This window comes from Lepisma saccharinum, chromosome 1 (assembly GCF_977018435.1).
Source record: "Lepisma saccharinum chromosome 1, izLepSacc3.1, whole genome shotgun sequence".
NCBI lineage: Eukaryota > Metazoa > Arthropoda > Insecta > Zygentoma > Lepismatidae > Lepisma > Lepisma saccharinum.
In genome coordinates, this window is record NC_139229.1 from 114,766,218 (window position 1) to 114,791,226 (window position 25,009).

Consider the following 25,009-nt stretch of genomic DNA (forward strand, 5'->3'; position numbering starts at 1 on the left):
TTCAGATACTGATACTTGTAGTTGTCATGAACTGTTGGACATTGTCTGTGCCTATGGGTCCTTTTTACAGTTTTGCTCATGGTACCCTAAAATTTGCTAGTTTTATTCGCATCCAAGTGACCATCAATGTCAATGATTAGTTGTGTGTGCAGAGTGAAAATGATTCTAGTGCTTCTCAAAATATTGACCCAGTTGCCCACCAAGAGTGGTGAGAGTGCCATCAGCAAAAGTTTCCCTTCTCTGCCAGGACCTGCAGTGCAAGGTCATGAGCCACTGAAAATACCTTTGTGAGATTCTGATGGCTCATGATTGACAGTTCGGTGATCACAGAGTTACACCATGCACACTTTGCATATATTCTACATGTTGGTAAGTCTGTGAAAATAGTGATACGTTCACATATCTTATATTTACATGGCTTGATTGGATGTCAGTTTTAAACTATATGTAAAAACATACTTTCGTCGATACTGGTCCCACCAGTCTAAAAGTATACTGAACTCATTCACTGCATTCAGTTTAATACCCCACACACATTTTTATTGAAACTATTAAAACGAGGGAACACAGCTAAAATGCAAGTCTCAGAACAACCATGTACCTTGCATAACTATGAAACAAGCTATGCATAAATTTATCAGCAAATTGCATATCTTCTACAGGATTACACTAACTTCAAAGCATCTGTAGTATTCGTAATATAATGTAAATACACTCCTTGTGATGATGATCCACTAGTGTGAGCTTAGCATTAATATTTATTATAATATTACCTTGAGAGATCTGCGTGGCCTGAGACTTGCCAGCTTCTTAGCAGCTGCATCGATGGAGGCAGCAGCTCCCAAAAGCTCATTCTCCGCAATGACAGTAAGATCATCTGGATCAACCCAATCAGTTCCTAAACAAGTAGTAAAGTGCATTCATGGCCTGGCTTACCTTGATTCGTATAGTTAACTCATAAATATGCAACATAATTATCAAAGACTAAATATACAGGGTTTTTTTTCAAGCATATATTACTATTATTTGTCATGAGAAACTGGTTTTGGCATTGCACTAGAAAATATATATTTCAGAAATGTTTGGGTTTTGCAGGGCATGCAACAGAAACTACCACGTATTCATCTGGAAAAGCAAAATTGTTTGCCAGTGCTAATAATAAATTAGAACGAAATGTAAAACAAGGCACATTAGAATTATAAAAACAAAAAACTAATTTTGCTGACAAAAACAATAATTTCTGTTTAATCTGGTACCAACAGTCAAGAAAACATACAAGCAAGAGTGTAACATCTAGTGATAAATTACCAAAAATTGGCATTAAACCATACAACCTGGCTACTGTAAGATTGTGTTTTGTCAATAACAAGCAACCAGTGATTTTATTTATTATACTTTGTGTTTCTGCCTTCTTTGGTTAATTGCGACAAGAATGAATGGTGATAATTGAAATGCATGCAGGGACAATCATAAACATAAATGGACACTACCCAACAGAATATACTGGCCATGGGTCCAAACGTCAGAGCCAGAACTCCTTTAGTCTGTAAAATGCAGTCTAGTGTGTACTGCGTGGAAGTGAGGTTGACACTTGGGTATCTGTGGAAAGTGTCACCCCTTACACCCCAATAACAAGCAATTAAGAATTCATTCAACAAACTATATAACACACAATAAAGGGTTTTTCATCCAACTCTATTCGATCTGATGATGCAAATGAGAAGTTTGTGAAAAATTACCTGTTATAAAATAATCAATGTATAGCTTTTAAATATGTAGTCAATAATCACTAGTATTTGTAAGAGAGATTTATCCTGGAGTTTCTTTCACTGATGATTTGTCAAAATGTACTAAATTTTCTCTTGCTTGCAGTGAGTTTCAGCAGATATTGTCCAAGTTATCACAACTAAAATTACTACAATTACAGAATTTTCTGTGAAAAATTAAAGTATGATTCAATGTTATATACGTATTAGGTAAACCACTGTTATCAAGGAGAAAAGAAAAACATACCTTTCAGTAGCTCCGACACGGCAACAAGTTCTGTCACATACTGTGCGATGCTGCGAGAAATGGTTGGAAGGTTCTGTTTGGCATCCGAGCCTGGTCTACTCAAAATATGCAAGACTGTCTGCAAGAGTTCTCTATACTGCACTGCCACATCGTGTCCAGCGTGAATTGTCCTTGTCCTTAATTCTTCAGTTTCAGCTGAATTTGCTGATCCCTGTAAACAAAATGTATATGACAACTACTCATACTTCTAACATTAATTGTACTACCTTAAGCATTTTTGAAAGAACTCTCTTGAAAACTGCACAAATGAATTTTATTTACATATTGATAGGACAAATAACAAAATGTCAATACAAGGGATGGAAAAGAATAAATGGTGCTCCATTGGTATTGGACCTTATAGCATTTCTATGAATCAGTTTATTATTAATTATTACTGCTGATAATTTTACACATACAATGTATCTTAGTGCAAAATTCTGCCATTTTGTTATTATTTTTTTGAACGTAACCATAATTCATGTCAGAGTTTTGTAAAGTTAATGTCCATAAATGCAGTTCTTTTTCTAAGACAAAAACCTTTGCATATATTAAGGTTTATTGCTCTTCAAGAAATATTTACAATTTTATAGGGATGGGACCGATTAATCGGTACTCTATCGGTATCGGCCGATATAGGCATATCAGTGTATCGGTAAAATTGTTGATTATTTTACCGATCCGATATATCGATAAATATCTGATAATTTAGTGCAAAATTCTGCCATTTTGTTGTAATTTTTATGGATAATTTCCATGCCCTACTTTCTAAAAAGTAAATGTCTAAATATGCAATTTCTTTTGCACTGAAGTCACCTTGAAACACACATTTATTAAGGTCAATGAACCTTTCAGGTTTTTCAAGGACCATTTCTAGTTTTATATCGGATCGGTAGAATATCGGTTATCGGTATCAGTAAATTTTATATCGGTACATTATCAGTATCGGCCAAAATTTCATATTGGCCCATCCCTACAATTTTATATCGGACAGTATTATATTGTTATCAGTAATGGTAATTTTTTTATGGGTAGTTTATCAACATAGGCAAAAATTTCAAATCTTCCATCCCTAATTTATAGAAATAATGGACAAGTAAAATTATTGGCAAATACACCATGAACTGATGAACATTATTAATCAGTCTGAATCCTAATTGATACTTTATTACATTAACCCATCCGCATACCATTTAAATGCCAATTTTTTTTGCCATGAAATACCATTTAAATTTGGCTATCTCCCGTGAAGGTTGCACAGCAAGACAATATGTCAAATATTGTTTAAACTATCCAAGCAATTTACGTGAAAATTTTATATATTGAAGTGGAAGTATAGTAATAAGTATGCACATATGCAGTTTACTTGAAAGATAATTAGAAACTCACCTAATAAATTTGATCACACACATCTTTCCATTCCATTTCCATTCCTCAACCTTTTATATTTTTCCTGCCACAGCCACCTCTTCCTCACTTTCACTACATTCTTCAATTTCACTAACACAAAATGAACCCCCATGTTCATCTCCACTTCCAAAATCCACATTTTCCTCTTCATCGCTATCGAAAAGCAACTTTTCAATCGCAGAATTTTCTACAACATTCTTATGCAACATGTCTGCAAGACATAACAAATGAATGTTTGTTTACATGAGAAATTACTGAACAAAACACGCTTGAAATGGTATGAAAAACTTAGCAGCACAAACATACACGTCATAGATTTGAAAGATCATACGACCTCTGCCATCTATTGAATGAAAAAGGAACTACGTGATGAAAAACGGGAACCCGTCGATTCGACGACTAGGTACGGGAAGCGAACGTCCAGTCAGGCCGTCGATTCGACGACTAGGTAAGCGGATGGGTTAAAGAAACAAATTTTTTCGAACAAAATAATCAAAACACCGCATTTTGTATACCAGAGCTAATGAAAAATCTACTCACTTTGCAAGTGGTAAGCATGTCCGAAATGGCTTTCCTTCCCATGTTAGCAGCAACTATAATGTCATCTTGCTTACAGCTGTTACCTGCAGCAACAGCTTTAGCCGTAGCCAACGTTATAGGCTTGGTGGAGCGAACAAGGTCTTCTGGTGTTGCATGGCTCTTAAACTGTTCAGGTGCATTCAAAGCCTAGAAGAGAAAACAAGTTATTATTGTGTGTAATAATCACTGAAATATTACTGTAATGCATAATACACTCCTCAAAAAAAGTTTGGAACATTGTTATTTTGAGGCACAACAAGTTTAGAATATTATTATGTTAGGCAATAGGTGATAGGCTTGGTTGCATATGTCGGCGAAAAGACGATTGAATGATGATTTAAATTAAATAGAAGGAAGAACACACAAAGACACGTTCTGGTAGTGACTCACCCAGAACCTTTGGAGGTGAGACATTGGGTTGAATACTTAAAATGCTTGTTGGCCATGGTGGTAGGTTGGCCACGTAACTCAGTTGTGCGAGGGCTGGCACAGAATACCGGGGTCCCATCGATCTCTGGTGAAGCCACAATCTTAACAACTTTCCTGTTAGTTATGGGACAGAATTTGAAGTTGCAGCCCTATCTTTCTTCTTGCAAAATTACAACATGTGTCACAACTGACATAATAAAGTGTTGCAACCTCTTGCCACACCTTAGTTAAAATGAACTCCCTCTTCCCCATTTCTCCATATTTCTTGGCCAGTCATTGTTGCCAGCTTCCCAGAATCGAACTTGCTCTCTTGGTCTTCTGTTATCTCCCGGAATGATGAGATTTAGCATTATTATACTTTCATTATTATCTTTTAAATTTATTTTGGTATGCATTTGCCAAGTGAAGACATTTGTTATTTTGAAGTCCAAGAGGTTTGGTATCTCGGAAGCAAGTTCAATCTAGTACACAGCAGTTCATTATTCCATGTAGTTTTTGCTCACAATACACACAGTACATACCTGATGAAGCTACCAGACAGGTGGCAAAATCAATCAGAAACATGAACTTCAAGTGGATTAGAATGAACTACCTCTCTCCATGTAACTACCAAACAGTTATCTTTAGATACATGTATCTCGAAAGCTGTTCTTCCTTGTTAGTGGTTTCTAAACCCCAAGATATATGGATATGGTTTCCCCTGCTGCAGTGAAGACAAAGGTCATCCAACCAGGTCATGAGATAAAAATCAATTTCTCGAGACTGCCAACTTAAACCTTTACAGCAAGACATGGAAACTAAGACAACTAATAACAAGACATACCCTAATCTCCTGTGCTATGGCTTCAATTGTTGACTCAAGTGCTCTTGTGCCTCTTGTATGCTCATCTTCAACAGCCTTCACAGTCTTGAGCAAGGATGTCACATTTGTTACCATCACCTGCAATAGACAAAACAGTACTCACATAAAGGGTTCACGTTCAAAATTTCCTCCTACAATTTTCAACAGATTATACTGTACATTTGTGCAATGAAATAGGCAGAGAGAAACATCACACAATAGCAACTGAGAACAAGCTTCAGGCATGGTAAAACGACAAAATTATAATTAAAATGGAAGAGACACCTCTTTTTTTTTACACATAGGGAAACACACAGCATACAGCACCTAAGGACATTAATTTACACAAGATGTACTAAATGGTAGTAAGTTAATACAATGCTCAAAAAAGTAAATTAAATTCAGTAACTTTAGAAAAACAGAGTTAGTAGCATACGTTTTTTTAAAGACAATGGTGAAAACATGTTAGTAGTTAATACTTTTAACAACTTAGTTAGTGATTATAACATAGATTCATGACTTTTTAGTATCATTGGCATTCAACACATAATGAAATTTTGAAAAATATACATACCAATATCCAATGATGATTAATACCATATTATGGAAACTCTCTTCTTCACGCATTATGCAAGTTTCATAAAAACACTTCCACCATTAATGTCATTAATAATAATAAAGACTGATTGCAACTGTTATCCATGCAATATATATATTAGAGTTGTTTAGAATGAGGACTGCCTTACAATTAATTTCTTGCAGAGTCCTCCAGATGGCATTATTAAATTATTTTTCATATTCAGATGATATTTTTTTTAGAAAGTTGAAAATATGCTTTTTCTCTGGATGAACTATTTTACATCCTGAAGTTAGAATATTGTAAATTGCATTTATACTTTCTTACATTTAAGCTTTGCATTACAACAGGTTCTAATTTGCACAACATAACTATCATCTTATTACAAATACATTATAGATGAAGTCACACATGTAAAGCTTCAAAAAAAATACATTAAAATGGAAGTTTTAAGATACTAAACTTCTCGTGAAGTATTATATTGCATTATCATGTTATGGTACTTTATTCTCAAACTAACTTCAAATAAACAATGCAAGCAATTACGACCACATCAATATTTGCATTTGTTGAAAATCAGCACATTATTCAAAGAATTAAAATATTTCCAGAATGTATATGTTTAAGTGTGAAATTGTATATATTTTAAAAGTTTCACATACAAATAAATGGATAAATTACAAGAAGAATCCAGAAAAAAACACTTGGTCATTGTAAGATTTGTAGCCTCACAATAATAAAATAATGGTGAAAGTTTCAGGACCATCAATTGGTCAATCAAATCTAAATTATGGTTATGTGAAATGGAACATGGTACCATAAGTACACTTGATCCACATGTGAGAATGAATTTTTAAAGCATTATGCAATAAGGTGGTATGGAAGCTTAAGCTAGACATTCATTTAATATAAAATTCTAATGAAGCTTTTTCCAACATCAACTGACAAGGTTTATTTTCACTCACATTCTAATTGAACATGTTGACACTTCACTTCACTCACTTCATCCTTTAAAATAATGTGAAGAGACACACAAAATACTTTGTTTTGAGGGGAATAATATAGATCTAATGTGTTACAGCTAAGTCACAACAAAATTGCCTGCCTGAAATGACATGACTAAATCGAGTAGGAATAGCACATCAAGTAACTAAAATAACTGAATGAAATATGAAATACTGGAGGAAAAATTGTAGTTTCAATAGGATTGGACTCTTGATGGGTGACTAGTAACCAATCACAATAGAAATTCAACCTCTGTCTTCATCATGATGTTCCCCTCTGGTGAGCTGCTCCACTTGTTTCAAGTTATTTCAATTTGTGATTGTTGAGTTTCATTCAACAATAGCAATATATGTTGCTCTAAAGCTAAGGATTTAGCTTGGGAATTGATAAAAATTATACTTCTGTTATATCATTTGCTCGAGCGTAAAGTGCATACAGATCAAATGATATAACAGAAGAGGAATATACACAGCTTTAAATGCTGAAGACTGTATATGCTATTTGTCACTAGATGTAGCACATTGTAGTCCATTCAGACTTTTTTCCATCACTCCATATGAAACACTAAATGAACTATCAACAATATTCGATAAATATTCTTTAAGTCCTTACCAAACCTTTCATAATACACAAACCATAAACCAACTCAGCTACTTAAGCACACTGAAAATTGTAAGCAACATTTTACCACTACATATATCTCTTGATTATATGGAAACACTGTTAGAAAAGATTTTGTCAGTTTACAGTACCCATAATTTAACTATACGATTTGGATGTGATGTTATGCTATGCTATTTGGAACAGAGAGCTTATTATGTAATCATCTCTTCTGTAATTATTCCCCAAATCTACTCATTCTCACATTAGAAATGATAAATATCTAATTATGGAATCCAGGTTAATGTTAATACCTTTACAAGTGCTGTATGCTATGGTAAAGAAAAATTGTGTGAAGTAAGTAAAAGCATATATTTATGTATAAGTTGCCATTAACTAGTCATACATTTGTAAGAAGTACAAAACAGTCATGAGGTATAAAAATTTTATAAAGCATCGTTATCTCCAGTTTCAAACGATAGAGAACATAAGAATAGGCATGAAGGAAGAATAAGCATAGTGTGGCCCAAAATACACAGCCCACTACTAGCTCACAGCTGCTGTTCCTTTTTCTTTTTTTTTAAAAAAAGCACCAAATTAAACAACAACAAGCTGAATATCACTTGTAGGATTGGATGTCTCTGTTTGGTTTAGATTCTCCATACTTAGAAGTCGGATTAGTTCTTCTTCCTGGTCTGACATGAACCAATCAGGTGGCTCTGTGTCCGACATATACTCCACCTGGTGGCAAAGAACAGAGATGAAGGTTCCAACTCTCTCTGGTTCACACAAACAGAAAACCAACAAAGAAATTAGTCATCTTTGCACCCTCCCCTACCAGAGAGGTGGACTTTAATCTCTGTTCTTTTCTCTAGCCTAAACTATTTATATTATAATAGTAATAAAAAAATACTTGTATCAAGTGAAGGAAATGTGACCACTACAAACTAAAAAAAAAAATCTTTGGGATTAAAGTCCACCCACAACGCAGAAAATGATAGGGAAGGGATTAAAAAGAGATAAAAACGTAATTTTGAACACTGTTTCAAAAATATATATATATTCATATTACTTGATTTTTGGTAGTTCAACACAAAGGATAAATTTGTGATTGTTCAAAAATTAAAATGAGTACACCATTTAGCTTTAAAAAATTTCTCCGAATTGACCAAACCCAACAAACTGCACTCACAACTCCTGCTCCCAGCGATTATTACATAATACCAGCTAGCTAAGAGGCAAATTCTATGTCAGTAACACAGCAGCATAGGTGAACACCACCATTACCTTTCAGATACGGAGACCATATTGATTCATGATAATTTTCACAGATTGAAATCATAAGAGATGGGGTCAGGGTTTGTGGGATTTGCAAACACCTCTCTCTCTCGACAATTATTGTGTAATGTACCCACACTTTATATAACATGTAAAAGCTATTTATATGGGTAGGTAACTTCCTATGTACGTGTCGAAACCTTTCGCTGATTGAAGGAAAATAGCAACTAATCTCTTAAAGGATCATATGCATAATTACTGATTTAATAATAATAATATAATAAAAACTAGCAAAACGATTATCCCTGACATTGAATTTTAGTAACTAGTATTAGAGCCATGAGAGGAAATACTGTGAATCATTTTCCTTTCTTTTATTTGTCCTAAGACCTTTATCTGATTTTGTGCAATAATATTGGTTACATGGAAATAAGAAATTAAGACAGGTGAACAACTATTTTACAGAAAAGAAAATCACAGTCAGAGCTTAAGTAATTGCTGTAAATAAGAAAGCAATAGTAGTGACATTTGAAATGCATCAAGTAGTTGTTACATGTAACTTTTCTTAATGTAAATATTTAAATAAAATTAGACAGTATTTTCTCAAACAGAAAAACTGAATGAAAATTATGTGCAATTGTGGACACTTCTGGGTTGTAATAATACGATTGAGAATCAGAATACCTCAGCATTAATAGTCCCACTGATACTGAAAATTTCATAATTTTTGCTACAAGATACCTAAAACAATCCGTAGTGAAAAATATAATTTAACAGTTTCAATTTCTCTAGTTAAAATTAAAACAATCACTGATATTTCAAGCTCTTACAAAATATTTGATAACCTTTGCATTCTGCAAGTGGCAGATGGTTTTCAAAACTCAGTCTCATTATTAATTTGTCAGTAATACATATCTATTTAATACAAAATCAATACTTTTCCATGACTTCATTAGTTTTCTGAACGAAATGTTGCAAGTACAAATAGCTATTTCTACTTTATGTTTTGCCCAATGAAACTAATTCATTCAAATGTCTATCAAAATTATGCTCCATGTTATCAAAATTATGCTCCATGTTTTCTAAGTATTAGTACATAAAAAATTGACACTATATGGGAACACCAGTAGAAATTCATTGAAATATGCATTGTCACAAAAGATCTGATTTACTGCATCTGTGATAATAACAGGTTCAAATTAATCACACACGCATCTAATTATTTATTAATATAACAACAATGCTTGGAATTTCAATTGTTTAAGTTAAAGTGACACATAGCATGCAGAATTGTGAAAACTTCTTTACAATAACAGTAAAAAAAGTGCTCCCGTGTGCTTTGCACCATGCCATGAAGGCGTATGGGGGGTGTGGAGTTAGGGCCCCACACTTTCTTGATCATGGCCGAAGGTGGGGGTGATGTGACCAGCACCACGCCCCTGGCCACCTTTAACCCCCAGAGTTTCCTCCAGGTACCCACTTTATACGAGGCTGGGTTGGTGCCGGAGCCACTTGAACAGGTGGAAAAAATCCCGGTTCTTCCCTGCCGGGGATCAAACCTGGGTCTCTCGCATGGTAGTCAAACACCCTAACGACTGAGCTACCGCAGTTTTTTACAATAACAGTGAAGCATTTTATGTTTGAAATAATCAGCATCGAAGAGATCACACATCAGATTTAACAATACCATGTTACGATTCTGTTAAATTAACTGAATCTATCAATTACTACATTTAACACATTCCCAGATATCATTCAACTTCTAATTTAAGATTTATTCAGTCCAGTGCTTGAAGTGATGTGGGGTGTGCAGAGATGCTATTTCCTCCCATATTTTAATAAGGCCTTCCCCCAACAAACTTAATTTGAATAAGCATCCCATCATCCACTGTAGTGTCTCCATGTTGATCAATGCAAAGACGACCCCCCCCCCCTCAGCTCTACCTATCCCTAAACTCAACCAAGCACCCCCTAGCTAGGAAATTTCCACTTCGAGCACTGATTCAGTTATCTTTTTTATTTTCCTCCGGCACTGCTAAACAAATGTTGGATATTAGTGTACTAGCCAAGCATAATAACATGAAAAAACTGCATACAAAAAACATAACATGCTACAATGATTTAACTACCATCACATGGTAACCTACTTGTAACAAATAAACCTACAATATATTCACCTAAATTGAACATGAAGAATGTAATGAATACACACACACACAAACAAACAAGGGGAAGCTGAACTACATATCGAAAACAATTCCAGTGTCCACTCCTTGTTTGTTCACATGTCTACAACCACCATCTGTTAAGAAATTAAAATATGTAGAAAAATTCACAAACTATAGCATCGTTTATTACAAGTTTGTTAAACAAGGTGTACTACAAACTAATGTATTCAGTTCGTACATGCACTTTGAAAATAATATAATACAAAAAAAGTTTGAAAATTCGTTTTCAAGCCATAATTGATTATAAAAATCCTATGACAGACACAATGCCCTGGGTGAATTAAAGGGGAGAGCCGATGAGTGATTGTACCCAACCACTCAAAATTTAAAGTGTATCTTGGAGAAGGCATTTAAAACTACCACTGTGCAATACCAATACCAAATATTGGTATCAGTCAATATCAGTAGCATCAGTACCAGAGTATTGGTTGAAAATAAATTACTAACAATTGCTGATAACAGTCTGAAGTCCAGCATTCCTGTGATACATATTTAGATAATGAACCTATGAATATCTTAGAATAAGACTGCTCTATTCACAGTAACTTTATGTTGCTCGCATGTGCAAGTATAACACCTAATTTACTTGCATATATTTACACTTCTTTTGGAAAGGGATGCAAATAAAATTATGCAAAGCACTTGAAGTCAAACTTAAGCTCTGTCAATAGTACACTTTACGAATTCAAAATGCTCCATGTTTGAACCAATGACTTTTTAGTTATTCCCTTTCCTAAATCCCTCCTGTAATTATCACATCATTATTGGAAAAATTTCACTCACACAATGCTACTCAGATAAGTTGTTTCATTTTCTTCTATGTAAGCTGAACTACTTCACGAAAGGAGTAACACACATTTTAAGTATTTATTCTTACGTATTTTAATTTCAAAAATTCAAATCACCGGAGAGAAGAAAATGTTTTTAATAAATCAAGAATTCTATTTAGAAATAAATACAGGTATTAGAGTACAGTAGCAAATAACTGAGCAACAGCAATGATAAAGAGTGTATTAGTTCTGCTTTACAAAATTCAATGCCAACTCTCTTTCTTAAAGCAGCACAAGCATTAAACATTAAAGTAATGTTAACACAATTCCTCTTACCTTAGCAGAGTCTTTCAGGTGATTCATTGCAGGGTCATTGATGCTCTTTCCTGAAGCAGCTTTAGTTGCTTGGATTAGATCTCCCAATGCTGAGGCAACATCTTTTACTGCATTAATAAGCATAACCTAACAACAGAGTAGTAAATTATATCAGAATTTTGTTAGTTGCTGATAAATAATATTGAAGTACATGAAGCAAGAAATTCCATCAAATCTGAGTTTCTCTCTTAAAATCTCATTGTGCTCCACAAATTTTTTCCACTTCTAAGAATTTCTTGTCAAAATTTACAGTCCCTACCAAAAGTTTAAGACCGCCAACTTTTTTCGTATAAATGAATCCTGACCGAAAGTTTTTGGTACAAATATGGAGTGAAATTGTATGGAAGTAAGTGTGTGAGGCATATATTGCCAAAAAAATATTGTTGGTATATGTCTTGTAGTTTTTGAGATACAAAAGTGGAAAATCAAATTTCTTAACTGAAAAATCCAGCAATTTGAAGTACAGATGAATGAATATACATGTAACAGACGTCATTATGATAGTACTGAATTTTTTCTAGTACTGTAGAACATGAACTAAGGTTTTGGTGAAAAAATAAATAAAAAAAAAATTCTCGTTTCATATTTTTTCCTTCTAAAATCCGCAAAATAAAAAAAAATTTAGCGAAACCTGAGAGGTCTTCAGATAACAATATCTTCCCCAGTGACTGTGCTGGAGTGAACAAATTTTATCAGTCATTAGTTGAAATGTTGTGTCAATAGATGGCTGTGCAAGTTCAAACCTGTTTTCGTTATGCTTGATAATAAACAGGCTGTTTGAATCGCAAGCTCCCCGATGACGAACCTTGTAATCAAGGGGTTCGATACCCGGTGGAGGCACATAGTGGTTCGGATCCCACTTTAAACTGTAGGTCCAGTCCCAATTAGCCTTACTGTGCATAAAGTGGACTTAAAACACCAACTCAATCAATCAAATCAATCGCAAGCTACGTGATAATGGGGGGAAAATCTGTGCCCTTGAAATGGCAAATAATTGGTATGTACAGATGCAATAGGTCTCGTAGAAAAAAGTAGCCGCATTGAATGTGAGTAAAACCTGCGTGTCGAACACAATAAACAAATTCAAGCAGCAAGGTACAGTGGATGATAAACCACTCTGCGGCCGCCCCAGGGTAACGTCTGTACACGAGGACCGGATTATTGCGAGAGTGGCAAAGAATAACCGTATAGCCCCTCTTCCAGCGATAATGATGGAATTTGAAGATTCCACTAATAAAAGGATCTCAAAGATGACTATTTTGCGTCGTCTTGGGGAATGTGGACTTGCATCTTACGCTCCTCTCAAAAAGCCATTGCCCAACAATGTACATAAAGAGAAATTGTGTGAAGTGGTGCAAAAATAAAAGAAACTGGACCATGGAACATTGGGGTAAGGTCCTTTTCAGTGATGAATAGACATTCGTGCTGTACAGCTCCCAAAAGTGAGAGTTCGGAGGACAGCAACACCGAGAAACTTCTCCCCAAATGTCTCGTGCAAGCTGTTCAAGGTGGGGGTCAATCAGTCATGATCTGGGGATGCATGTCTGCTGCAGGGACAGGGATTTTGGGATTTTTAGATTCTGATTGATTTTGATTTGATTTTCTTTATTTTACTTTGCTTTTTGTGCCACTTTTGGCTAATTTTCGAAGATGGGGATGAGTGATGATATGATGAAATTGATGAATGCACACTCACAAATATCCATGCCCAGGCCAGGATTCGAACCCGGGACCCCTGGCATCGTAGCGTGATATTTTGAGATTCATTCCTGGCTCCATGGATTCACGAGAATACATCAAAACAATTAAAGATAACATGCTCCCGTCTGTCCAGAAGCTTCACAACAGGTACTTCATCTTCTAGCGTGACAACGCGACTTGCCACACATCAGCAGCAACAATGGCTTGGATTCAAGCGACGGAACTCCCATTGTCACCTTGGCCAGCATGAAGTCCGGACCTGAATCCTATAGAAAACCTATAGAATACCATTGGTCTTCATGTAGCCAGACGTCAGCCAAGGAATGTCCAGGAACTTCGTGAACAGATCTCCGAAGTATGGAATGACATTAAGTCCCAAGAATGCCAGAAATTGGTCCACACCATGAAAAATCATGTGCAAATGTGCTTGAAACTTAAAGGTGGCCCTATTGACTATTAAAATTTCACACTTCATTCATCTAATTTCAGGAGAAATGTTTGTTTCCAAGTATATTTTCAAAGTTCAGATTTAATGATTTTACAAATTCTACCTTTAGTTGTATCTATTAGTTATAAGTGCATTAATATGCCCTTACACTTTCTTGATCTTGATGTACCTTTTAATAACATTACATAATAATTCCAATTTTGTATTAAAGTGTTTATTTCATGAAAAGCACTCACATATGTACTTTTTCTGTTTGTCTGAAATACACATGACAAGGTTGTGTTAAACTTTTGCTAGGGACTGTACTTAAACCAATCTTTTCACATTCTTCAACAAGTTACTCTATAATAAATGATTCTGTGATCAGGGGTTCACCCCGAATTTATACATGCATAAATTTGGAGCCAAAATAAACATAACTTGGCCCTTGTAAAAAAATATGGGGACGGGATGATGGTCTTGAGGAGTGTGTGGATCACTCACTGGGTGATGATGCTCCCACCCCCTCACATCATTAATGCCGTAGTCTTTAACGTCCGCGTTCAAAAAGACATGAAAAATTTTGTATTTCATATGAAATTTCTTTCCTCAAACATGCAACCTACATACAGTAGAACCTCGAATTTACATTTTTCAGGGGACCAATTTGAAAAAAACTTAAACTACGGGAAAATGTAAAATCAAGGAAAAATTTATAACATCAAGAAAGAATGTATATTGCAGGAAAAGGTAAAATCTGGGAACGTAAAACCAGGTTCCTCTTATATTCCTCTTCCCCCTCCCCTTCTGTCAAGTAACTCACTTTTTTAGGTAATGTTGCTGATGTGACCGACTGCCATAAAATCAACATAACAAAAGCTACCCAACTGAACAAAACTGAAAAAATGTTGATCATGGCAAATGATAAAATCACTGATACACTATTGAGCTATTGACTGCAATTATACTCTCAAGGACAAGTACAACATTCTTTCCAAGTGTGACAATAAATACTGCAAAACTGTGAGTAAAAATGCTGGTATGTCACAAGATAAATATAACTACATGGGTGTTTTCGGAATTCTAAAAGAAATTTCCCTAATCCAAAGGCTAACAATGAAATTATTGTTGAGATTTCATTTCAAAAGGCCATTTTGTGTCACGAGTCAATTTCATGTAAGTACATGCCATGCTTTTCAAGAATAAACTGTCCTAGTTCATCAATAATCATTAAAACATAATGGATTTCTATGGGAGCACAGTATATATTGATCCTGGAGTGTATGTTTGAGAAACCCAGTGAACCCCTGAAGAGCTTACAAAACATACCTGAGCTTCTGGATTGTTTGAGCCCAGAGATGCTGCACCATACTTGACCACCTCTGCCAGCTGAACAATGGTGGAAACAGCATTCTGTGCAGCCACAGCCAATTGCTCTTGTGACGAGGCAGCTCCTAAATAAAACAAAATAAACAAATAAGCATATCTAATAAAAAATTAAAGAGTTAAAATCCAGGACAGTTTTATAACAAGTTACTGTATTTGGATCATGAAGACTGAATTCAGGAAAATGTAAAATCCGGGAATAGTAAAATTGGATTCCACTGTATTTACTTCGCCAGTCTCCCCCCCCCCTTAAAAAAATTCTAACGCCAATTTTGTGTACACAAAAAAACAAAATTAGAAATGTTTCAGATCAGTCTTTCGAAACTGTAGGTTCACCTCAATTCGCCAATGCATGACTCAAACTCAACGTATTGGTTGTTCAAAACAACTAACATTAAAATTTCAGTGTACATAAAATTTCTGAATTCTCTTATCAATCTTTGATAAGAGCACAAATTAAGACTCTGTAACTCAAACCGGACACAAGAAACAAACAAGAATAGCATTTATTCCTGCACTGAAATTGAGACACTCCCTTATTTATAAATTTGAAGATGTGTATTAATGGCATTAATGCAAAGTATCCTAGTATGAATACATTAAATATTAATGATGATAATAAACACAAACCAGCCACAAGTGTTTTAGTATCCTCAACCAAGGCCTTGGCAGTCTTCAGGATATTTTCTCTGTGGTCTGCAAAGGTTTCATCTTCGTTTTCTGCATGGAGGGTACCAGCAGTAGCAAACATGATGGTTGTGTCCAGATCTCCGATAATTCCAGACACTGTGCTGGCAGCATTTATGCATGCCTGCGTTCCTCTTGAACCTGCTTGCAAGGCTGCTAGTACCTGGGATACCTGGAAAATCAAGTTGAACACTTATTACAAGAGGAACAAACTAAACTTATAACACATTCAAAAATAGAAAGCATGATCATTTAAATTAAATTCTTAGGAGCTACAGTAGACATATCTTGATTTTGGTCATTTTATGATTATTTTCTACCTCTTGGGTTAATTCTGATGATGAGGATGAATGATGAATAGATGAAGTGGATGGGACAAGTACATGATATATCCATGTGTTGACCAGGAGTTCAAAACCTCTGGCTTCGCAGCACTAGCCACCGATTACTTTGCTAAAGCCTTATGACATGTAAAACCACAGTAAATACTATAGTGATTTGCTAGAAGTAATTAAGTAATGTAAATTGTACTACAAAGAAGGAACCACGAGAATGTAGATAGAAAGGGTAAAATTGACAGAACTACTCTTCTACTGTTTGTACTCAATTACTGAAGAATGTTTAAACATGTAAATGTATTTGTTTTATTTGTACATACAAATAAATTTATGCATGAAGTTACATGTACCAATTATAATTTTAAGTTCCATAGAAATAAATTCTGAGTACATACTATTAAAAAGTGCTCAGTGGAACCTTAAATATACATTTTACGAGTTCTGTAGCTAAAAAGATTCGCAATGCAGGGAAATAAATGTAAATTCAAGGAAAATTGTATTTCATGTTGCTTTATCAGCACCAGGAAAGTTATCATGCTGAAAATGTAAAATTGGCTATGCCTTGTACATAAAGTACTTCAAATGCCAAGTAAAGCACAGACTCTCTGCAACACAACACAATAACACTTGCTCAGTACTCAGACATGGAAGAAGAATTTGAAAATTTACCTTTTCTGATACGTGGCGTGCATTGTCAGCAACATCTCTCTGTGCGTATGTATCGTTTGGACTTATCTGACAAGTGCCTCCAGAGCGGACAAGGTCCAAGCATGCCTTTCCGAGTTCTTGAACACCCGTACGAATACGGCTGGAAACTTCTGCATTTGATGTTGCAGCTGCTGCTCCTGATGAATCGAGAGCCAGTTGGCCATACTGCTTGGACAGATCAGCAGAGAGTGGCCCAAGCTTCCCTATATCAGTACTTGATTTATTCACCTGTAAAAAATATTCAAAATATATTTTGTATTTTAGCATTTTATAAATGCTAATTTACAGCATTTTACAAACTTGAACACAGAACAAGAGAATGACATTGTGTATTAATGTAATTATGATAATGACTACTTATTGCAGCAAGAATGCCCATTATAGATTTTGTATATTTGTGAGGCAATAAATCCAATGTAATGTTTACAAAGCAAATCTGATTTCATTTTGTAATCACTAATATCACAGTGATTTTTTTGGATGTCTTTAGATATAATATGCGAAAGTTCAGATTTACTGTACTTATATATTAACAAGCAATTGTTCATTAAAAAAATGAACATGCAATGCAGAGAATTTACTTAATTACATATTGTTAGAGCCATATATTTATGGTGAATGGAAGATCGAGATTTCGGTACAAAAACTGGGCACTTTTCGGGATGAACAGCGGTATATAAAATGGCATTTCAGTGTAAAAATGGTGAATATAATCCTAAATTTGATTTAAAAACTACATTTATTACACAAAATATACATTTTCCTTGTAATAGCACACTTTGTGTGGTTATCAGAGTATAAATTTTATTCCTGTGTACAGGAGTCTACTCTTTGCTTCTTGAATTTTTACAGCGGAATGAATCAATTTTTCATGAATTGCTAACTCACAGGATAATTCAGACTTCAGAAAGTGTCACTTCAGTAAATAACGTTTTTAAGAGTTTATTTGCTGTTCATTTCACATAATTTCGTGACAAAATATGGTAGGAGAATGCACCTCACAGCTTTCAGAAACATGAAAAATTAACATTACATTGTGTTATTCCACATTTTATGTTTCCATCAAAATCGAAATATGCATGCCTCCACATATTGTTATTTAGCATGAGTCTAAACTGTATTCCTGGTGCAAACATTTCATCTGGAGTGGAAATGAACTATGCTGGCTGAATATTGTGCAGAAAAGACAATGATAACATGGATACAATGTAATGTTTAAGTCACAAAGTTAGCTGCTTTGTGTAGTGCATGGAAATTCTTTGCGTTTGTATTTTCTTAATTACTTTGTTTTTCTGCCTCTTTATGCTAATTGTGATGACTGACGATCAGTGGTGGTGATTGGGTTCCAAAGCCCAGGGAAGGAGGGGGAGTGGCAAAGACAGTATATGTAGACAAGGTTTAACGTAGTGCAGGCAGGGGGCAACTGCCCCCCCCCCCCCTCCCTAATCGCCGCCACTGCTGACAAAGGAAGATTCAATAAGCCACGAATATTCTTCAACATTCAGTTTCTGAAATACACTTCTGAATATATACATATAATTCCATAATAAAAACACATATGTTAAGCTCAAATAAGCACTAAATTTTCATGCGCTACAATGTCTCAGCACTTCCGTCACACCTGGGAAGTGCCGAGACCTGCCACACATCAAAATATAGCACCTGCTTGAGTGAATATGTGCAAGTTTAAAGCGAAAATCAATATAGAATGTATACAATTAAAAGAAGGTTTCCCTAACATATCATGAGGAGAATTAAGGAATCCACCGCCACAAAAGTTGGGAACTCACTGAGTAACAGTTGCACTTACCATTTCCTGTGAAATCCTTGCTATTTCTTTAGCAGCGTTCACCATTCTTGTTTGATAATCCACAAAACTATCCGAGCCAGAGACAGTGGTGATTCGGTAGCTATCCACTCGGGACATTGACCTGGTGATGGAATCTAATATGCCTGTCACAATTCCTGCCTGGGTGGCTATCTGCTCCAAGTTGGAAGCCAATTCCTGCACGGCATCTCTGGTGGCTTCTACAGACTCATCAATATCTGGATGGATGTTCACAGCCTGGAATAATAATACTAAATAAATTAATTAACTAATTAAAAAAAAGATTACCAAAAATAAATGGAACATGACCAATCTTGCTCTGTTATAAGTAATAATTATACACTGATGAACTTAACAGTGGACTCCAATCTACAGGCAAGAATAATAAAAATGAACATGTAGACTTTGTCAGATGGTAGATGCCATACTGATTTCTTCCTTTACAAGAATTGATGTATGTGGTAAAGAATTATATTGAATGAAAAAAATCACCTTTGGATTGCCTCCTCCTTCTTTTGTGGCATAGACAAGCTGCAATGCACATTCTGCGACAGTCTTTGTTTGATCCAGGAGAACCATCTGCTGTTTAGAGTGCATTAAGTTGGATGCCGCTCCGATAGCACCTGCCACCAAGGGTTCAAAGTATTGCACCAGTTGGTTCACCTATATCAAAAAGAATTCAATTATCATCATGTTAACTTTGTAAATAATCAACAAATCACATGCAAATGTCAAGAACAGAACATAAGAAAGATGGAGGAAAAGAACATTTCTTAGTGGCTTATTGTTGTTATTATTTCTTCTGAGAAAGGAAAATATACAAGCTGCCATGTTAAAGCAACAAAACATCATGTATCTGGCCTTGAACGTACAGAATAAGGCACAGGAGTAGAAAAATAAATAGGAAGAAAAGCAGTTACTAGGTAAAGATTCCTTCCATGTCTGAAGTTATTGCTTTGGAGTATTAAAGAGAAAGAACTGGTCTACGTAGAAAAAAATAATTAAATATCTTGATTAAAAATTACTACTGGCGAGTTTCGATGATTACAACAAAAAGTTAAAGTGGGTGTCTGCCTCATATGAAATTTTAGAAATATTTTCAAATTTTACACTTCAATATATTTTTCAGCATAATCCCAAATCACAGACTGCTGCATTTACACTTGAAACATAAACAGCATTTCATACTTTGCAGGGGTTTTAAAAAATATATGTACACCCCTCCCTCCCACCCCAACCTATCTTATGTGAAACTAGATCTCTGTATGAACAAACACTGATACCACCAATGTTGGTAGATACAGACATAATTGAATGAGGCTGTCCATATTTTATTACAGGACTTCTTTTTTCCAATTCTGCCCTTTTCCTACGGGGTCCCAGGTTCGATACCCAGTGGAGGCACATAGTGCTTCGGATCCCACTTTAAACTGTAGGTCCAGTCCTGATTAGCCTTACTGTGCACAAAGTGGACTTAAAACATGAAATAAAAAAAATCTGCCCTTTTCCACCTGTTGTGCACACACAGCAGCAATTCTTATAGTACTTTTTCCTACTCAAATGTTATGTAGGGATTCATATCATAGGTATCATGCATTCTCATGTTCTCTCTATGATGTTTTATAAAAAATTACATACATACATGAGCAACTTAACTATATGCACCCATTTCCAAAATCATGCTTACAGCACTTCTCTAGTTATAACGATAACACTCCTAACAGGATTAAAATTTAGCAAATTTTCCAACGACAGAAGTTGCATTTACATATGAAGTTCGGGACTGACAATATAAGTTACCTTCTACAAAATCTTAATACTTACAGCATGTCCAATTTTTTCAGCTTCGTACTTTGCAGCTGAACTGAGAGGGTCCAGCTTTTCGGACAGTTCAGAGCAAGAACTTTCCATCTGTTCGGTGAATCCTTGGAGGGTGTTCTCTCGTCTCGCTGGCAAACTCTGGGATACAGCAGCCAGTGATGTCTGGTCCAGCTCTCTTATCTTAGCATTCAGCTTCTCTATAGCACCATCACAAGCCTTTTGGCCTGGAGCTTTGTCCCTATACAAGAAAATGAATAAGTAGTTGGCTAATATTGCAGTGTTTGTTAATGATCTGATGATGGCATTTGACAGAACTAACATATCATAAAAACAATGAATTGTGTGCCACACATGTACTTAATACTCGGATGTAAAATTTGAAATAAGCAACAACCTTATACAAATGTAAAAGATTAAAACAAAATTATATTCTGGGATTTTAACCTAGAACCCTAGCATTCACACTGAATTATCTGCCTTGATTGGATGTAGATGACACTAGTCTTCACATGACATGTAGCCAATAGGAAGTAGAAATATAACTGAAATACATGAAAATATACACAATCGAACTTGCAGTCAAATGTTGGCTTGGTGGTTCTGTTAATAGAGCTGTGGCACAAGATGCCAAGCTCCTAAATTCAAACATGGCCAAGCCACAGTTTTTACTCTTTCAATAAATTATTGTGTACAATAAACTATTTCTCATATTGATTTCAGTTAAGACATTTTTGCTTAATTCCAGAAAAACGTTTCCTCTCAAAAAAATTCTTGGGTGTTATTATTGATGAAAAACTCAACTTTAATGAGTGCATTACAGACACTACTAAAAGAGCCATGCGTCTCATTGGCCTTCTGTACAGGTTCACTGTAATCCAAAACTAAATAAATACCCATTAGCATATCTTTATATTTTATCCCCCCTTCCCCCTATTCTTGAATACTGTTCCCCATCTGGACCTTGGCTTCTAAAACTAATCTCTCCAGGATTGATTCTGTCCTCAGCTTTTTCCTTGCCATTGCTCACCATAGAATTCCATCTCTCGGACACCTCCATATTAACAGATATTATGTCTTATTTTGAATATCCAGTCACCACACACTCATCTCAAAATAGGAGACATGAAATTTTTGCATAAAATCATCAATGGTCAAATAAGAACAGAATTCCTAACCAATCAATCTAAGATTTCCCGCATGGCCAATACACAACATTAAAGCTCTTTCAGTTTCCCACTACAAGGATCTCCCATCTACAACGGTTTCTTTTCTATAGGCTTCCCAGTTTATATAATAACCTGCTTCCAAATATCAACATTTTCTTGGCAGAACACAGCTTCTGACAATCACTAAGAATGTGGTGTAACTTTTATGTTGTTTTTTTCTGTGGCTTCCTATATTTTTTTAAAAAAAAATTTTCTGTCATCTTGTATCGCATTGTTTTGTTGTTGTTGCTACAGTTTCAGCAGAAAATGGTCTTCAGCACTGTATCTGAAACTAAGTAAATAAATAACTAATGCACAAAATAAATCACAAAGTGAATATGAACTAGCAGACACCAGTAGAGAAAACCAAGAAAAGAAAAAGTGCTGATAGGCAATGTGCTGACTTCTACTAAGCTACACGATCTTCAAAACAACTGTAAAAAATATATATATGTCCACTTTATGGTCAGCTTGGCTAATCAGGACTGAGATCCAAAGCAACGTGTAATGTTCCTTCTCAGGGGATCAAACTTGGAACCTTTGATTACAAGGAAAACAGTAGTACCACTACATCATTGGGAAGGCACTCAAACAACTGTATAGCAATATTCTAGGTGATATGGTACGTAACTGATAACAGAAAGAGTGAAATTGTACTTGTAATGATTTTTCCTGTCGTTGCTTATTCCAGGCCACAGACTAAATCTCCATCAAATGAATACATGAGGAAAGCTTTAAGAGATAAAGATAGAAAAGTAAGGTCCTGATCATACAAAGATTGTGGCATCAAGGCCTAGCATTGAAGTGCACAGAAAGATTATACTAAATGGCACAGAAATTTTTTTTTAAGGAATGAATAGCACACACAGACTGTATCGGCCATACCTGATGGAGGACACTAATTTCTTGATGGAATCCGAAACATTCTTGCTGTGGTTTGCCAGCAGCTGCCATGTTGGTGGGTCTTTGGGGTTAACAGCAAGTGACTTGGCAGCATGTATCATGGCACATGATCCATCTATAACAGCTTTTCCAGGAGAAGTGATTGGCTCCTGAGAGGCTCTTCCATCAATGGAGATCTTTGCAGGGATTGTGGCAAATTCTGGGGAGCTTGCAAACGTACACAGGTTCTCTACAGCTTCAATAAGGGGTTTTGTGGCAACGGCACAGCTCTCCCTGTTTCTGTCATTGTAGTCTTGGTCTAGGGCTGAAAGAAGTAAGCACAAAAGAATAACATAACATAAGCTTCATTATGTACATAATAGATTTTTCTTTTTGTTTTTGTTGTTGCTAAGTACTCGATTTAGAATGATGCCCAGTCACAAATCAAACTACTAGATTTCAAGAATCTTGTACAACTGATTATCTGCAGATTATTTACTAAGGATGAACTAATATGAAATTGTAACTGATATCAATAAGGTACTGACAACTGATCTACTTTTCAATGAATGACTCTTACATCTCCTTAATTAATGTGTGAGACCAGGTGACTGCAATGGGTTTGCCTTATGAAAAATGCATCTTTAGAAACTTGCATAACAAGTTATACTTTTCCATTTATAAAAACATTGCAATTGTGTGCTCAATTACACATATTATGTTTAACATATGTTGTATAATGCCCCAAATCATGTTAATCACGTAGTGAACTTAACTAAAGTCATTCCTGAACATAATTCATGGTTCTATGCCACTGTTAACTTCTTCCAATAACATATGCATATTCACATATATTAAATAAACTAAGACTGGGACATGCTGCTATATATGAATGTAGCACCTGCATGTTTTAGAAAGAAAAGTGGTAATGTGTCCAAATTAGATGCACTCATGATTAGCCAAAAGTGACATAAAAGTAAAGAAAAGAAGACAAATCATTCAAACTGAATGCATAAACCAATCTGATTGTTACTAAGTTAATATAAACAGTTAATAGTGGCTCCAAATTTATTTTTCCATATTTCAACATTTCAAACTCTACTGCATCCCCCACTCTTCCCAAGAGAGAAAAAAAACTCCCCCCCTTTGTATTAACTTACCTTTTATTTCTTTTACCAAGTTTGCTGTAGAGTTGGCAACATCCTTCGCTGACTGAACAAAATGACGTTTGGCAACAGGATTTGTAGTTTTGGACGAGGCCAGTCTGCATGCATTACAAAGGGCACTTGTGTGTTTAGCTATAACTGTTGCAGCAGATAATACCTAAAAAAATAACACCGTAATGAAACTACTATACTGATATCAGATTTTATTACAATGAAATGAACAACAATACTTGTAATAAATTACAGTTATGATTAATGTTCTGCACGTACACACTGTTATAAAAGTTTGGAAAACCTCCATGACAGATAAGTTCAAATATAAATTGCATATAAGACGTAAGCGAGTTACTAAAGATATATCCACGAAACTTACTTGTAAATGTTCTATTAATTTCGGTGGTCTCTGCCACCATCCACTTGGGAACTCAATGCTTCATAATAGAACATTTACAAGTAAGTTTCGCAGATATATCTTTAGTAACTTGCTTACGTCTTATATTATCAACCGCGTTGTTTATTCCCCTCAACATAAATAAATTGCATGTTGGTGCATTCCAACTCAAGTTTGTAATTTTATTGTATTAATAACACCTTCTTATACAATGTAGAAGTATGTGTCACTGATGTAATCCTGACCGGAATAATATAATGAACAAGTAGCTATTTTTGCCTTGAGTTTAAATTTTATATTTCATGTGTATAATTGCAATTATTTT

General features: G+C 35.2%; 1 protein-coding gene across 4 annotated transcripts in view; it reads right to left on the reverse strand.

Moving 5' to 3' along the window:
- The window catches only part of rhea (Talin_middle and talin-RS domain-containing protein rhea), a 155,975-nt gene that overhangs the window by 20,930 nt on the left and 110,036 nt on the right, over positions 1-25,009 (reverse strand). For 3 of the 4 annotated variants that reach the window (XM_083136732.1, XM_083136723.1, XM_083136740.1), the window contains exons 29-41: positions 24,288-24,450; positions 23,131-23,452; positions 21,044-21,278; positions 19,712-19,882; positions 19,202-19,456; positions 17,353-17,619; positions 16,289-16,517; positions 15,602-15,726; positions 12,106-12,231; positions 5,294-5,410; positions 4,003-4,188; positions 2,014-2,224; positions 774-898 (exon numbers count right to left, since the gene is read on the reverse strand). In XM_083136732.1, the coding sequence (XP_082992858.1) occupies positions 774-898; positions 2,014-2,224; positions 4,003-4,188; positions 5,294-5,410; positions 12,106-12,231; positions 15,602-15,726; positions 16,289-16,517; positions 17,353-17,619; positions 19,202-19,456; positions 19,712-19,882; positions 21,044-21,278; positions 23,131-23,452; positions 24,288-24,450 (2,532 nt within the window). Of the gene's footprint in view, positions 1-773; positions 899-2,013; positions 2,225-4,002; positions 4,189-5,293; positions 5,411-7,774; positions 8,235-12,105; positions 12,232-15,601; positions 15,727-16,288; positions 16,518-17,352; positions 17,620-19,201; positions 19,457-19,711; positions 19,883-21,043; positions 21,279-23,130; positions 23,453-24,287; positions 24,451-25,009 lie in introns of those variants that run through there. The other variant, XM_083136750.1, reaches the window with a different exon arrangement.